We start from the raw sequence: 18,447 nt of genomic DNA, 5'->3' as shown, positions 1-18,447 counted from the left end.
ACAAAGGGATTTCGAGAAATCGCTGAACGATTTCACTTCGGGTATTCAAATCGGAAACTCGGGCAGCTTTTCCCGGAGAGATATCGCGAAAACAACTCCCGGGCTTTCCCGACCAAACAGTTGTCGCACGTAGACGTAGGGAAACTATTCTGACTTTGCTCTTCACGTTGCGATGTTTCACAACAAGTCTCGAGCGCGAAAAGATGTTGAAACGTCCACGAAAGAGTGAAATGTCGGACTGTCCAAATGTACAGAGTGTCGCGCGAGACGACGCGCATCTTCGATCGACTCGAAGATCGTGCAAATTAGTGATGTGTAAATCGATGTTTATCCTACGCACGTTGAATAAATTGAATCCCGTCCGCGTTAGAGGTGTGCACGCGATATTCGGATACACACTCTGAGCGGGGTCTTTCTCACGATGCTTTTTTAACCCGATATTTGCCACTTTTTAAATCCTGTCTGCCTCCTCTCTCGTAATTCGCTCATCTTGATGCTGCCGAGGTGAGTCAAGGAAGAAGAATAAGGGAAATCGCGTCCCTCTAGCAAAAAGTCGCGCGATACTGGCAGATATCAGGTTAAAAGGCGCGTTTGTTCTAGCTGCACTTACATTGTCGACATAAAGATTGAAAAGTTTGCGCAGGAAGTTGCCGGAGCCTCAGAGAACGTCGAGACGCGCGTGATTTTCGAAATGAGCCTCGCTCGTAATCTCGCAGTCGTGATATCTTGCCGATAGCTGCAACTGGTGTGGCTGTAGCTGCACCCATCGGAGCGGAGCGGTCACAAACACTAGTATGCATGCGGCAGTTTTTCGATTTGTACCGTTTCCTCGCAACAGTTCGCAGCATACTAACGTCCCGCGTATTGCCCGCGACGCCAGTTCCTCTGCGAAAACATAGACAGAGACGAGAGACTCTCTCGTAGTTAGTTGTACAAAATAATTCAGTATTGATTAATTTAAAGGAGAGAACACTCAAGAATAATACGACGAGGGAGAGGGAGAGAGAGAGAGAGAGAGGAAATGGAATATGTAAATCTATTACGAACGTTCTGTCTCGCACATATGTATTATCTGTCATAATTACACGGTACAAACCCAGGAGTGATAAATGATTATATATGATTATATATAATTATATAAAATCATATATAAATTGTCCATATATATGTGGTTTCATATATAAATTTGCCTATATATATGTGGTTACATATATTATCATATGTGTCCATACGGAAAAAATGATGTTATGTCATTTAATTTAATTTAATGTCGATATCATGTGCTGTTAGAAGCACAAGTAGCCAGGTGCATTCACTTCGATTATATTTGTATATAATTTATAAACAACAGTATTTTTTCGTCGTGAATATATATGGTTATATATAGTCATATATAGGCAAATTTCTAATTATATAATCTTTTATTTCCCCTGGGAAGTTTTGCGTTAAAAACGGTCCGCGAAAATGTTGTCTTATTTAAAAATGGAAAACATGTTGACAAAGTGAAGGAGTTAATTTAACATCACATTTGTGTACTTTTTAACATACCTCCCACGTTAAAACAACACAAAAATTCATTGGACCGTCTCTAACACAAAAGATCTTATCTATCGTTTAAATATTAGTGGGAGGAAATCAGATTTAGGAATAAATGAAACGAGAAGTTGTGGAATCCGAAGAACTTTCTCCGTCAATTCTTTTAGTAGCGGAAGAAGAAACTCACCGACCAAGCTTGACCATTGTTAGGTATGTTTGACATGTAGCGTCGATTATTGTAGTCGTAGTATTCCTTTGGTATTTGTAATGATGACATCGGATTAGAGAAATGTCCTCGTGATTGTTGTATGGGTTCTTCTTCCTCCTCCTCTTCTGCTTTCTCTTTCAAAGCAGTTTCCGCTATTATTTCTTCGATATGCTGCTCCTGAAGCACACATTTCGTTCTCAAACAACCTCAGCGTACATATTAAATATCACGAGACTTAAGAAGGATCGGCAAGGATTACTTCGTCGAGATTACTTTGATAGTAGCACAGGCATTTACGTCATGTAACTCATACTGAAGAAAATGCAATATCGCTGAATCTTCTCTCGTGCAATTTCATAGTAAAGTCTACTCTGCGAAACTTTTTCAGTCAATATCGCAAAAAGCACAACGGGTTAAAGGATCAACTGATGCTTACAAGTTAACAAAACAGCGAACTTCTACACCTGAAGTAATAAACACCGGACTCTATAATTAGCGATTAACATTTTCTGATTGCTGAGTTCCTCTCTTAAACATTTTTGAATAACAAGATGTACGATTAACGACCGTTTTCTTATTAATAATGGTATTATTAAACTTGATAATTATTATCATAAATATAACATTGTAATTATGATTAATTATGATTAATATATAATTATGATTAATATGAATAATACTATAAATGTGTGAAATATAAAATCATATAATACATATAATACATATGATAATTATCATAATTTATTATGTAAGAACTTAAACTTGCATTTTGAAAACTAATTTCAACAATTCTGTCATTTTACGTATATACGTTATGTAAAAAATATAGAAAACATTCGAAAATTTATAGATATACGTATATATGTGTATACATATATATTTAATTTTTCGAATACTTTTTTTTACAAATATTCTGTGATCCACCAAATACTTTCTTATAAAGAAGGTCTCAAATCTCTCCGCGAATTATAAATCGTTCAAAGTGCACTTTTTATCTTTATTAACAAATTTAACAAGGTTAATAATAGTTTATTGTGTTTCAACTTAGTTTCAAAATTTAAATACGATAATATCGAAAATTCTTTCAAGCAGGGGAAAGCTGAGGGAGTTAACAAAGGAGAGACCAACCCGCAGCTCACGTGCTCTTTCGGCCTGGACGAGGTTCTTGAGCGCTTCGAAACTGCCGGCCTGAGGAACCTTTGGAGATGAGACACCGCCACCAACGCGGAAACTGGTTACACGCTGATGCCTGTTTGACGGTATGTAACGATTCAGGGTCCCGAAAAGCCTCATGTCCTCTAAGGTCCTCGGGCGTTGTCTCATCCCGTTCCGCAGTCTACTCCCTGCCGGGGCCTTGTGCACCATCTTCCCGTAAATCGGCGCACCTCCGGCCGCTCGACTGCGGGCTTGCCCGGGATATTTCCCTGCGAATAATTAACACCCTACTCAGCTTTCATCCATTTTTCTCTCATAGCGATCTCTCTTGTGTAAATGATACTTTGTAATAAAAAAGCTATGTCAAAGAATATTTTTCTGTCTGCGCGTGAGAGGCGTTTGTGTAAAGCACTTTTGCACGATATATTGCACAGTATTAATTATTATATAAAGAGGAATATACGCGGAATAAAAATGCTGCTCATGAACCGTTAGAATTTCTAACAGCGCGTATAATTGGAATAAATCTTCTTGAGGATTCAAATATTATTGACTACTAGTATATCGTATATAAGGTGTCCCAAAATTAGACCGACAAACTTCGGATGTTTATCGAAATAAGTAATTTTTCCGAGTATAAATCCATTTCCACCAATAAACTATTACAATACTAGAACAAATTATTTACAGCAGTTGTTCGAAGTATTGGCCATTTACTTCAGTACAGAGATATCAGCGATTTTCTTGCCGGTGCTGATTTTTGTTTTTGCTACATTTCTTGATAAAAAAAAAACATTAATAAAAATTGCTCTATCAAACTGAAGATTGTTGGGAATCTTTAAACAGGTAGAATTAATATTGTTTGTTATTCAGCACGCAAGCTCAGAATCACAGAGTTTCTTTAATGTTTATCCGAAATTCCTTTTCAAAATCAATCAAAAGAATTTTTCTTTCGATGAACTGACGGATATCTTATTTATGAGAAAACTAAGTGAAGTAAGGTAGCACGTGGAAAGCATTGACATTTCGCCAATTAATGCTACAATTTCTTAAATAACGATATCATCCATTAGAATCGTAGCGGTTGCTTTATTACATATAACGTGCATATTACACCACAAACATAACTGTATTATCGTCAACAACGTGTCTTTACGAGAATCCTATTGCCTGTGGCCAGGCGTTGTGACCTCTCTCACATGCCTGTGGTACTGATTATTACGCAGGCATATGGGACCTAGTTTAATACCGCTTCCGAACAGCAAGATTTAGAGATGCCTTTAATACATCATAAACGAAACAAGAAAGAATTATATAGAATATAAAGAAAACGTAAACGTCTCTTTAAACGTAACGGTTTTATGTCACCAATTGAGAATTAAAGGAAACGTATAAGATGTCGCTCGTGTCATCTCTTGGAAAAGTAACAGGAAGGGTGAGAAGAAATTCTTTTTCGCGATAACGCACATCTCTCTCACCGATTCGGCGCTGGCACTGAATATTGACGAGCTCATATGCTGACTTCATAATCCACCGTCGTCGTCGGCGGGAACGAAAGCCGCGGGATATTTTTTATTAATAAAATATTTCTACGATGCATTTTAAAACGTGTTATGCCGTTATGTATCTTATCTAAATTATTCAACTTTTTTCCTTCTACCGTACAACTCAAATTTTCGATAGTTTCGTCGCGAGACAGATTATATAATCATATATGGGCAAGTTTCATGCATGATCTTTTTTTTCCCGGGTTATAATTTAACAGAATGAAATATTTTAGGTGACGCAACCTAATACTGCAAGAAACATGTAAAAAGAACCTCATTCAAATGTGTCACTTTTTAATTGTTTACGCGTGTAAAAATGACACGCTTGGATTTGCAGCGCGATACTCTAGTATCTTCGATAACTCCGAATTGATTAAGAGCACGGCTCGATGCAATCGCCGATAACTTCGCTTCTAGGAGTCACAATAATTTGATATCAAATTCGCTGTGAAGCTTTCGAGTGTTCCTATATGAGAATTTCGAGTAATATATTCGAATAAAATTAAATTTAAGTGGTAGGAAAATCTCGATTGTGTTCAGGTAAAACGGAAATTAGTTTTCGATGGAAATAGGGGAATCTCGAAATTGAACTGTGTGTGCCCGAATCGAAATTTTAGTTCTACATTAAGTTTTCAAAGGTCTTCTATTGAACTTCTTTTGATCCTACATATGAGAAGTTTTCTCCATTTGAAGTCTTAATGTAGAATTTAAAATTTCCTCTCGGGAAGTTTAAATTCCCTTTATAGCATCAAAGAAGCTGAACTAATAATGCTCCTATAAATGAGAAGTTATTTCCGTTTTCTTCACTTGAAGATCTAATGTAGAACTAATAGGCTTAATGTAGAACCAAAATTTCGACTCGGATGATAATATCGTGAAACGACAATTTTTCGTTTCGATTTGCGGATGTGAAGAATACGATTATAAAAAGAAAAGAAGAATAGCAACGAGATCCTTTCCTCCTCTTTGCTATTTCTGCTAATAGACTCATCGTCGTCGGTAAACAGTTGCTACCGCTAAATTAACGTTTGATAAGCAATTCTTACACGAATAAGTAAGCAAGTAAGTTTTGTTTCCGCAAGAAGTTAAAATGTTCAAAGGCGGTTGGGAATAAGTTTACCGTGTTAACGGCACCGTGCTGTATACTCGCGAAGACGAACGTAAATAATGAACTAATTTCATTTCAACAACGGCTGTGTAACTTTAATCGTAGTTTAATTGAAAAACTCCGCTACTCTTTTGAGACTATACTCAAGTCCATTACGTAAGTAAACGCGGGAGATTTAATGAACTGCCGCTGTGGCCGTTATAGTCGGCAAATATTAACGTTCTTATTAAGCGATAATACCGTCGCCGTGCCGCCGAATCGCAAAACAGATTGGTGGAAAAGGAGGTCCGCAACACATCGCGTTCGACCTCGTTCGAACGATAAGATCGTGCCGCGTATTTCCGCGGAATTTCCACGTAGCATTCAATCGATTCTTGTGTAATTAAGGGCCGGCCGGGGGGGACGAGAGGGGAGCGGAGAGTTCGCCTTTAAGCCGGAATACGATTTTCAAGTGATTTCCCGGAGAACATCCGTCTCAGAGACGAATACTCTCTCCGGATAGATTATAAGGCCTCAATGCAATATTTATCTGTGCAGTATAATTTTTTCGAGGAACCAGAGAAAACACATTTTAGAACGATTTTTTAATGAAAGAGGAGAAGGTGGTATTATACGGCTCTCTCTTTAATATTTCCGTCATTAGGTGACGGATTCCAACGATTACTTGTGGAATTATTTGTTGAGTAGCCAGCTGTTATAGACAGTGGCTGACCTTAATATACTAGTATACAATAGCCGGCATTTGTTATAGCGCATTTTCGAAAACGTTTCAAAACATTTTTAAGGTACATTTTAGCAATTAATTACACATATTTCCTCATTCTTCTTAAACTTAGGCGTATTGTCACACGAATACATTTGAGTGTTTCGTTCGTTATTTAATATTTTATTCCTTTGCGTATACTTCGAATTATGTTTAAAATTAAACAATATAGTTTTGCTAATTTGGCCCCATATTAAAATAAATCTAATACAGCTCCTTTTTCGAGGCTTTCATATCGAAATAATTATTCGATAAATCAATAATTCATATTAAGTTTGAAAGCTTTTCTGTTTTGTAGAAATGTTTTTTTTTGCGGTTTGTATCTATTTTCTGAAAAATAAATTAGTTCCCATATTAAAAGTTTACAGTTATTCATTGTTGTTCCTTCTGAGAGTTTATTTCGAATAAATATATAATTTTCTAAGAAACCACTGTGTTCTTTTAAATAAAACCAACTTTTCAAATCTATTATTTTAGCAGGAAGCCCCACATTATCACCTCTGTTCCTTTACGACCTACTATGCAGTGTCGCCATATTTTTATGAAGGACAAGCAATAAAATCTAAGTAATAAAATCTTTTACAACTTTGAGTCTACAATCGATTGAACGATACTTCGACGTATGTAGTCGTAAAATTGTCCAATATTAAAGTATTGATATTAACAAAGTTATTGTTACATACAAAATATAAATGGGGTCCGTAATACCACCTTCTCCTCTAATATTTGCATTTTTTACCAGTAATCGGGCAAAAATGGGGAAACTGTAGTATTCGTCTGACAGACGGATGTAAAACCGATGTAAAAGAATTCGCGCGCCGTTTGTTAAATACGTACGCTTTGGCGGTCGATCAAATTTAGACGCGGGCCGACTCCGCTTGCAGCGTTACTGGGCTTCAAAGCAATAGCCAGTCCGCCATACCCTCCGATAATTAGCTCGAATCATGTATACTCGTTAGCGTAAGTGTTGGCGTGTATAGCGGTAAAGTGATGCGCTTGACCCACATGTGCGTCGCGTATTTGCCAGATGCTATTGCAGCTTGCGCGTAGCTTGCATGCGGCTCGCATGCAACTTGCAATGTGCGGCTTTGCGCCCCGGCAGCTCGTCGGCAAACGGCTGACGTATGCGCTGACTTGATACGCGAAATCGATAAAACGCACGCGTATTTTCCGCGCCGCGGTGTCGTGTCGGCGCTCTTTCATCCGCCGAAAGCATGAAAGGATTCGCTTTTATTACTGTCGATAACAGCGATGCAAAATGATATCGTAAGTCGACGCGCGCATGTCGTGCATGCATGCATCTCCACGGAGGAATTTCACCCGAGAATTCAGTGAATTTCAAATATCCAAAACATCCCTGATACAATATATTTGCCAAAAAGAAAAAAAATATATATATATATATATTTCGCGGGATTCGTCGCGATTACGGGCGAGACTCACCTCGATATATCGTGCCGGCCTTGGTACGGTCGGCTTTTGACCGCATCTTGAATATTCCCGAGGGCCCCCCGTACAACGGGTACACGTTGCCCTTGGCGGCTCTGCTCTGCCTCTTCGTGTACCTCCACATGGCGCGCAGCTCGTCGCACGACGGCTCGATCAGATCCATTCGTTTGTCGCCGATGTCGCCATTACTTCCTAGCTGCGGGTCCATGTACCGTATAGCCGAGACAAACGATCCGCTCGTGCATGTCACGACGAAGGCAATACACACGGCCGTGGTGCGCATTTTCTGAAACCCACGCAACGACGAGATCAATGGCACGTGGCAGATGGGAAGGGCGAAAGAGATGATCATGTTTCGTTTCGTTTGTAAAAAATCTAGATAACTTTTTCATAGTGACAGTTTAACGCGATTCGGGCGAATCGGGGAAATCATTTTCCGTACTCTCGCTGTTCTTCTTGCACGACTGAAAACGTGCGCGGCGGTGACGAATTGAAAAAGTAATTTCGGTAAAGAATGCAAGTGTCTGTTGTTAAAACTGATAATTAGGATAATGGAACTATTGTTAACTATATTATTAATTTTTAATGCAAGCAAACAATAACTGCAATTGACTCCTATTGTTTCAACTTTTATTAACATTATTATTAGTTGATAATTTTAATTGGAGGAACTCGTGAAAAATGTGTGACATTATTTTCAACCATTGTAGTGAAGTCATCGTTGCTACTGCATATTCATTGTGACAGCAATAAAATTTAGTCGGTATAACCAAATTAGCAAATAATTCGTAATTCGAGCAGGAACAATTTTCTTGCCAGGATAGAAAAAAATTTTGCCGAGTGAATATGTCCTTAGGACACGTTAATTTGTTCTTCGAACAAAATAGCCTTTTCTCACATTTACTAATTTATCCTTACAGCAAAATAACTTGTAGATTCAGCAAATAATCCAGCAAATAATAGCAATTAGTGTCCTTAACAAATCGTCTCGCTGCCCATATAATAACTGACAGATTTTACCGCGACAGTATAAAATTCGCTGCGCCAGCAAATTCTTTTCCTCCGTATGAAGACTTTAATACTGAGGGGAAATTGCGCGAGTCGCTCCAAAATTTCCGAGCCCTCCGATTCGACCGGACCGAAATTTCGTCCGTGAAATTTTTATTCGCAGGACGTCGCAGCTTCGTCACCCCGAGTTAGCGCCCTTCGAGTTTCTAGAAGTCGCGTAAACTCGCCGATATGCTTCACAATTCGCAACGCGTACACACGTAAATAACGATAAAACCGAGTGACGTAAAATCGAATACAACGGCGTATTGTTAGACTGCACGAGGAGTTGTCGAAATGCTTTCTGGCGCAAACTTGCCCCCGGCAGCGTCGAGATCGTATCCAACAAATGGAAAATCTCAGAACTTAGCAATATACTGTAACTGATATATACTCGATCCGGTAGAGAGTTGAGTCCACGCGCTCCGCAATGCACATTGACTACCCCGAGGCTTCTTTGAACAGTCTTCTAAGGCCTTTGGGAGGCAACCCTGCAGTTGCAAAGTCTCTAGCGTGGCGGTTGAATTAACCTCTCAGTCTATTCGTGTAATGTCGAGTGCAGGGTATTTAATGAAATGCAGCGATTGATATAAAATACTATTTTTGCAAAGGCGAGAAACCTGCTTTTCATACTGCAATAATCGTTTAAAAATAACACATTTCACTGAAGCTCTTTCTACATGTTTCTTGCAGCTTCAGATTACGTCATTTAAAACGTTGACTGCCAACTACGAGATGTCTCGTAGGTTGTTTACTTGCCCAGGATGCCAACTACGAGTTATCTCGTCGCTTCATTACTTGATTAAATCAAATTGGCTTTTTAGACCAGAATCGTGAAAAGTTCCGTGGCAGTCAACGTGTTAAAACGTTTAATTGTGTTAAATTATAAGTTAACACGTCCAAGTTTGTTATAATATTGTATATTACAGTTGTTATATATATATATATATATATATATGCATGTATATATTGTATAATTTAATATCACAACAGTAGAAAGATCTCTCTTTCTTTCTCTCGACTACTCGATCGCGATTTAGTTCCGCGCTCTCACGTCGCGTTGGTTCCTTACAATGCGCGTCAAGTTCAGCTGCAACATTGGACGCTTTTATCGAGAACGCGTAGGCTAACTACACGGAGCAACAAGCTGTTTGTACCGCATCGTAACCCGTACTAATTAGGCATCGCGCGTGTTGAGTGCAACCGCCGGTTCGAGGAGGCACCCTCTCGAGCACTTTAATTACGCTTGTCCTCGAAAATCCTATTCCCAATCCGAATTGGCGGGATGCAAATCGAATGGAGACCGCAGCCTACCGTCGTTTCCGCTGTCCGAATGACAACGACGAATCGAATTAGCGATCCGAGTTTCTGTTATATCTCGGCCGGGATTTTCGGAGCTTTTCGCTGCGGCGAGGCAATGCGAGGTACCGTTCGCGCGCGAGCGTTTTGAGCCAAGTGCTGACAATTTCGCGAATTGTGGAAAATATCGGTCTCACTTGGCGCGAAAGAAAAAGCAGACTTCGACAGGCAGCGTCGATCCTTCCTTCCTCGAGCGTTCGTGGTACACGATACGTCGCTCGAGTAATTCCTCCGGGAATGAGCATTATTCGTTCACGGAACTCCGACGGCGAAGTTTCGCCTTTCTTTCACTTATTTTTCTCTGACGCGATATTGTACACGCGCGACTGCTCGGCTGCCTTGTAATCCTTTAATACCGCCACCATTTTTCTCACTAGAGAAATTATATTGGATATTAAATAGTTACGGATATCTGCGCCAGGGCTGCCGTTTCGCGAATTAGACAGATGAAATAAATATCAAGAATATATGTATATAATTAACGTCATACGCATGCACACACGCACACAAATTTAATTAGAGATGTATTAGGATAATTTAGAGATTGCGCATGTTGTTTTTGAGATCGTACAACAATTTTTAACGTTATATATTTGGTCGACAATCAATCTCGTTAGGATAAAGTTATCGATCATTCCATATCCTCCCAGGCAATAGAATGTCTAATATCGAGATATAAGACGTCTTGTATTTCGATTTTAGACAGATTCTGTTATCTGGGTCTATCAATAATAATTCAGTGATGAAATTAAACACATAATTCTCCGAAATTTTATATATATATAATAATTCTAACATATACAGGATGAGGCAATAACTATTACACTGCCTTGAATACATTCGAAAAAAGAAAATAGCAGAAAAATTTATCTAACAAATTGCATCGATACCATTGGTCATCATTTCGAGCACCTTCTGTAAATATAAACTTGTTTCATCTACATCTAATCGTAAATGAAAGATTTTTATATCTCGAAGATATTCAAGATTTGTTGATACTTATTATCCCCCTCTCTCTCTCTCTCTCTCTTTCCCTATATATTATATTATTATAAGTAGAAGATGGATGCATCGTTATTGCAATAGAGATTATTATCACCTGCTAATCCGCCAAACTGCAACAGTGAGCGTAATCACTTTGGCAAATCGATATATTTTCAACACACGCGTTCGTGCACGCGCCCGTACGGATATTGAATGATGCACGCTTCAATGTGTAGGCGGTAGCACAAAATCCCATTAGAAACAATTAGTTTTGCGATATACGCTCGGCGGCATTTCAATCGTCCATCAAAACGCGCGGTTCGTTGATTCGTTCGATCGGCCGTTCGTAGGATGCATTCGGGAGAGTTTAGTGGAATATGTGCATCGCCGCGCGATGAAAAGTGCAAACGGAAACGGTGCGCTACCGCGGAAGCTCATATTGTTCCGGCAGCGCTGAAGCGGAGAGCCCCGGAATGAGGCGTCGCGCCATAAAGCTCTCATTATTCGCAGAATAGGGATGATTGTAATCTCCACTCGCTTCTCTTGTCACTGTCTCAACGAATAACCCGCGAAACGTCGCCCCGCAATATTCTTTCTCGTGTGCTTTGAAAGATAATGCGGATTATAAGTAATAGAAAGAGAGAACCCCCCGCCACGCATGCGAGCTTCGTGTAATTCACTTTTCCGAGAATGAAACTGAAAGACTTCTCATTTATGTAGATTTCTGTGAATTATCTCGATTATTGTCACGTGCTTTTAGAGATACATAGAAAGAAACATTTTGTATTTGGGTTAAAATCGGTGCTTGTTGAAATTTTTCCGTTAAATTCTTAAAATACCCGTGTGTTAATTAATGACACATTATGTTTGGGTTACATCAATATTTTGTGTTGGGTCGATATATATATAAGCGATAAAAATAATACATTTTATACTTCAATGTCGATTATATTACGGATATTAATTTTGTGTTAATTTTTCACATAATATTTGTGTTACTTTTCAAATTTGTATTGAATTAACACAAAAATATGTGAATTGTCTGGAACATGTAAAATATGTTAAATTTAACACATTTTTTATTGTGTAGGGTGGATAAAGAAAGGGAGAAAGAGAGAGAGAGAGAGAGAGAGAGAGAGAGAGAGAGAGAGTGAGGGGAGCAGACTGGAATAAGACTGTATTTTTATTTCGATTTCTGAACAAACAAGGAAAATTAGGAAACATTGCGATCCCCTCCTATGATCCTCGTAGAGGGAATAATTTTCCGTAATAAATCACACACACATACATTGCAACCGTAAGCGTGGGCTCTGCGGATTACCGTGCATTAAAGTATCCGCGCGCTGATCGGTTGAGGATACGTCAAGTGAGATTTATAGGGAGCTATTTAAATTGTAATTCGAGAATCGGATCGCGCGACAGACTGATTTTGTATTCGATCTCGAAAATTCGGGTGGTTGCACGCATTACGATCCGATATCGCGATGATTCAGACTCTATCTCGCATAAGTAACAGTTAAATTAATAGGAGGCGAATTATAACGAGATTTCGTTCTTTTTTTTTTTATTTTCCATTTCTATGTATTTTTTTCCCCACTATGAATATTCGATGATCCGCATGTCGCGTGCACGTGCACCATCATTGAAATGCAATCGAATTATTCGACGGGCCACTGAATGTTATTGTACTTTTGCGGATATTGCGTCTCGCATTGTCCCGCATTACATTCATAGCGCGTGAATTTCACCTCTTCATCGCCGATGATTCCTCATCGATCGCGCCACATGTATGTGGTGTACGCTCGCATCATTAGATTTTATCGGGATTTAATAGATCCCCGATAGAGAACGACACGTGCTTCTTATTGTTAGTGAGTGTATTACTGCTAAATGCGACCACACACCGGCATTAAGAGTAAGATTGAATTGAGAATTGATTCCATTATCGCGCGATAATCGCGTCTTAAGAGAATCTATCGAAATTTAGCAGACCGTGAATATCTTTGGGAACTGTAAATCCAATAATTTATATTACATCGAATATTAATGTAATAAATTTATCGTACACAGAGAAAAAGTTTTCTTTAGATTTAGTATTTCTATTTATTTATTTTGACTTGTTTTACAGAAACAACATATACGAAATATTATTTTTTGCGTATAAATTATATATATTTTAAAATATATATTTAAAGTAGGGATAATACTATTTGACGTATTCGAAGTTTCGAATATAATTCAACATTTGACGGCCGAATTCGAAGCTTCGAATAATTCGATTTCGAATCTTTGAGTTCTGTTCGAAGAATCGAAATGCCAACGCTTTTTAATAGAAGTAAGGGTGACTTTCGCCAGTTAAGTTCAACCGACGGTTAATTGAATAGAATTGACCAATCGGATTGACTAATTAGCTAAACTGATCTAATACGATTAGTGAATGCCATTGAGTTAACCGTCAGTCGAATTTAACCGGAGTTGATGAAAGTCACCCTAATTTTGGAAAATGCAACAAAATGCTGCTCAATAAGTATTAGTTACAGGTGTCTTTTCAATTCTGAGATTTGCGTTTGTCTATTTTGAAACAAAGTGAACGAAGAAAATACAAATAATAAACAACAGATATTTATTTGAAAATAAATGCAAATTTCGCCATATATAACAGCATGATACAATGCAAGAAAAAATTACATTCTTTGGAATGCTAAATGCTATTTAGAAAGAAATCTCTACGCATGGAAGAATTCAGTAATCGAGCACTCGTACTTTTCAGTTCTTAAAGTTTCGAATATTTAAGCAATCAAATATTCGGATATTTAAATTTTTACACCTCAAAATTTCATTATTCGAATATAATGTGTGAAAAGTTCAGAAATTCGAAGCTCCTAAGCTTGAAAGAGTCGAAGCTTCGAATATAAATTTCTAGCCCCAATATTTAGACCATTTCTTTTGTAATTTTGCACGGAGAAAACAAATGTCGCTCGAATGTTTGTCAATACAGTGGCAACAAAAAAGAAATTGTTTAGACGGCAAAAAATTTATTTGGGCAGCAGAAAGATTTGTTAAAGGTATTAATTGCTACTTGCTGGATATATGGACGATTAATACTGTTAACAAGCCTTCTGCTGTCCAAACAAACTTTTTGCTGCCTGAACAAATTTTTGTCTGCTCTCACTATATTGACAAACATTTCCTGTTCGAGCGAAATTTATTTTCTTCGCGTGGACGCTGTAAATCCTCTCGGAAGAAAAACTCGAGTGAACGCCGATACTCGCAGTTCATTTCGTGAAGAGTTATTCCGCCCGGCATGATCTACGGAAGGGTGATCGAGCTTTCGAATGACAGTTCGCAACGCGCGCTCGATAACGTGATTTATTATTGAGACACGCCGTGGCTGGCGGGGCCGTGCAACATGTGCTCTCGCCGGTAAATATATTCCGAAGGAACTGCATGTCGGGGGGATGCTTTGCACCTATACCGTTACACATGTGGATCACCGGCCAGCCTCGGCGATTCTCTTCGGTTTGCGCGGCAGCAGTCGTTATCACGGCGGAGATTCATAGGAGAAATCGACTGACCGGGAAACGATTTCGCTCCCCCTTTTTATCCCCGCGGCGATATAATGTCGCGCGCGGCGAGGTGGCGAACTTGCGGAAAAAGTCGATTATCCGGACCATCCCGGAGATTCACAGAGGGTAGGAGCGCAGCACCGCCTCGGATAATCGATTCCCCCGAGCGATGGAACGCGCTATCCCTTCGTACTTCTTCTCACAATCCTGCGGTGATTTACGGAAATGGCAGTCGTGCGCATAAACAAGTAAATCAAACCCGCTGATATTCCGTTCCACGAAACGGAATCCTGGGCGTGATGATGCCTCCTTGGTGTCCTCCTTTGACGTCAGACGTTTCTTGTTATTACATGAATTGTCGGCGCGAGATCTCTATATAGGCTTTCTCAAATGTTACGTGGTTCTCTATTGAAATAGCGGAATACCTAACGATCCGATACATATATCGCGGGATCGCTTCGCTTTTTCTCGCAATTGTTGCGCAATAATTCGCGAGCGTTACGCTCGAGAGCTCCGAAGAGGTTAAGAGATGTACGCTTTCTCTCTCTCTCTCTCTCTCTCTCTCGAAAACAATTTAAAACTCGTTTCAGGCTGGCTCGCGTGTAAATTACATTTATAAAGCGGAAACGCGCGCGTACCGCTGCTCGTGAAAGGTGACGTTGCCATGAATGTAAAAATGCAGCCCGCCGGAAAAGCATTTCCCGGGGTAAACGGCGGTATAAGCCGCTTTGACGCATCTCGCGTTTCCGTATGCCCGATGTGGCGTGTACAAATATGCCTCGGGAGCGTACATAATTGAAGTGTAGCCGCCGTAAATCCGCCCGCGCGATTATTCTCGGTCTTATTTGTCGACGACAGCTGGATACGTTGCGCTATACATTCGCTTGGAAATTAGGTCGCGAGAAGAAACGAGCCACCGATTTTCGCAGATATTCGCGCTCGTTCATCGCGTTACTTAGCCCGGCGCATTTTATGAACTTTTACTAACGCACTGTTTTCTTCCGTTTGATGAATAATTTTCTCAAACTGGACTTTTTCGTCCATATTACTGACACTGTTTACATGTTGCTACATAATGTGAGGCATTTATACGCACATATGGCATTTATACAGCATATACGCTGAGAGAAACATATATGGTCTTTGTAATTATCATAATAAAAGAATTATAGTCAGAGAGGAGAATCAATTTTCTAGTGAGTGTTATTATAGTGTCAGTTATAATAACCTTACATATATGTCACTACTATTTTTACGATTAAACTTCAAAAAGGTTATGGTTGGCATCAAAAGTAACTATAAATTTTCTCGGTGTGTGATAAAGGCAAGATTTTTATTTTTTCACTATAAATCCAAATATTATTTTTACACATTTTTAATTTTAGAATCTGCATTGAGCTTTCAAGTGGAGAAAACAGCAGTAACTCCCTCCCTTTGTTGCACCAAAGGAGCACAATAGAAGACCTTTGACCACTTAATTTACAACTGAGTTAGACTTAAAGTAGGCCTCGGTATACGGAAAACGTTGCCAGAACGTTGATAAAGAATTACAAACAACGGCGATAATTACTCGGTTGATGAAAAATTCGTTTCGGTATGGAATACAATAAAGTCAAATTCTACTTGAAAACTGAATCGAATTTTTTGCTTGATTCAGTACATAAAATGACACAATTTTGCTCAATTTTAAGCCGTGATAAATGAATTTGACTTTGAAGATTTTTCTTTGAAGATTACAATAACGTAAATATGTAAAATATATATCAGTATTGTCTATGTTAAATGACAAGCTCGCCTTTGTACGAAACGTCTCATATTATCTGCGTAACAATAAGTAATACTATCATTCTTTTTTGTTATTTCGTTTATATTGAATAATATTGAGACTTCTGATCCTCTCAGCGTGAATCAATCGAGGTCAACTGACGAGGAAAGCCACGAGAGATAATACTTCTTTCGGTGCTCCACGTTACATGAATAGGTATTCCGCGATAGACTCGCAGGCGTCGACTATCATTTCGTTTGAACGGGAATTGGCTGACGTCTTGACGAGGGATAAGCGCGCGCGACAAGGGTGGGAATATTGCGGCACTTTTCACTTATCCTGGAAAATCGATCCTTCATTCAGGCGATTTAGCTGCTTGAATCGTCTTTGGTCAACCAACCGCGGCAATTACTGTCCGAAATGACCGTTCAAACTTTATCGGAGCCAGCAGAAGCCACTCGGAGAAAATGAAACGTTTGTATACCGACGAGCGGAACTTTTCCGCCTCTCTACGTCGAATTTATCTCAGAGAAGAGAGAGAAAAGAGAGGAAATTTGAGAGAGCTTCTCTACACTTCCACATATATTCGAGTACTCTTATTTTACTCTTACTTTTTCTATTATTTTTACAAGTAGTAGTAAACAATCAACTTTACGGTTCATTTTATCTATTGCGTTCCTGGTCAAATGTAATACGTTTTGCGTACAAAATATATTTTTGTTTCATTAAAAATTATTAAAAATTATTTATTAAAAATTATGTTACGTGAAAAGTACGTTATTAAAAATTATGTTGCATTTTAATTTTAAAAAAGACAAGCAACAACACAAATTTCAATAATACGATGTTGCTATCATATATTTTTTTTATTTTGAATAATGAAAAATAATACATAATATGTGAGGCTTATAAATTATATTATTTGATTATTATTCTTCTCTCTCTCTCTCTATTCTTTAATTCTGTTTAATTATGTAAATGCACGTATCTTCTTGAAATTTTTCTAGAGCGAATAAACTATCGCTGCGTGTGGAAATGTTAAATCGAATCATTTCTGCTGGAATTTTTAGGAACGTTGGAATACGATACGCATCACGTTCATTACTTATTTGTAATGTATTTATTTGTAATGTATTTAATCGAGAAACGATAGAATACGTTTCCGTCACGACGTATGTGAAACAAGAAGGAATCACAATAGTTATCTCTTAGATCGTCATTTCAATGCTGCCATACAAGACCGGGCAAACGCATCTCCTATCTCCGTGCACTTAATCGCACGCACCGCACGGTCTGAACGAATTATTGATTGAGGTCGCGAGAGTGCCCGCCGTGTAACATAAAATACCGGTGAATATTAATAAAAAGTGAATATACGTCAGTGAAAATTTAAATCAGTGAAAATTGTTTTACATTTGTTGCAGTAATTCAATTACATCATAAATGAGCCAAACTTAATTATACGATAATTATAATAATAATTATATGGTGATAACATGTAATATAATATTTATTATTACCAGTTAATTTTTAGTTGATTATTTGTCAAGAATCTTTTATTAGATTTCATCGTCGAGTTATTTAAATCCACTATCGGCAGTATCATAAAAATTAGATTTGAGCAAATTACGTACAATTGAAATTATTACCGTTTGAATTCGCGCATCTATACGTCGCTGCCGTATTAGAAATTAATCGTCGATATATCGATACGGAGTTCGCAGCGGCGCTCATAAAAGATATTTGCCAGTTTAGCCAGCAATTTGTTAGCTTTAGAATTCGCAGCGGGAACTACCGGCGGTATAAATACCGAAGTTTCACACAAGGCAAATTATTCCTATCGACAATTCGAAGGTAGCTATCGCCAGGCTGCAGGACGCGAGCCTAAAGTCAAGCAGCAGTACCTCATAAGCCATGCGCGACGAACTCGCCGTTATTTGTCCCCCCCCCCTCCCCCGCC

General features: G+C 38.6%; 1 protein-coding gene across 1 annotated transcript in view; it reads right to left on the bottom strand.

Annotated features, from left to right (window-relative positions):
- Nucleotides 1-55: 55 nt before the first annotated feature.
- LOC106751892 overlaps nt 56-18,447 on the bottom strand; it is a 25,092-nt gene continuing 6,700 nt past the window's right edge. Inside the window, exons 2-5 of the mRNA XM_014633143.1 lie at nt 7,761-8,052; nt 2,873-3,168; nt 1,724-1,921; nt 56-885 (exon numbers count right to left, since the gene is read on the bottom strand). Coding sequence (XP_014488629.1) covers nt 850-885; nt 1,724-1,921; nt 2,873-3,168; nt 7,761-8,049 — 819 coding nt within the window. The 5' untranslated portion in view covers nt 8,050-8,052 and the 3' untranslated portion in view covers nt 56-849. The remainder of the gene's footprint in view (nt 886-1,723; nt 1,922-2,872; nt 3,169-7,760; nt 8,053-18,447) is intronic.

The sequence above is a fragment of the Dinoponera quadriceps genome, unplaced genomic scaffold (assembly GCF_001313825.1).
Source record: "Dinoponera quadriceps isolate SergipeBrazil2010 unplaced genomic scaffold, ASM131382v1 scaffold316, whole genome shotgun sequence".
NCBI classification, from domain to species: Eukaryota; Metazoa; Arthropoda; class Insecta; order Hymenoptera; family Formicidae; genus Dinoponera; species Dinoponera quadriceps.
The sequence above is the reverse complement of the archived record's forward strand: the minus strand, read 5'-3'. Positions and strand labels throughout refer to the sequence as shown.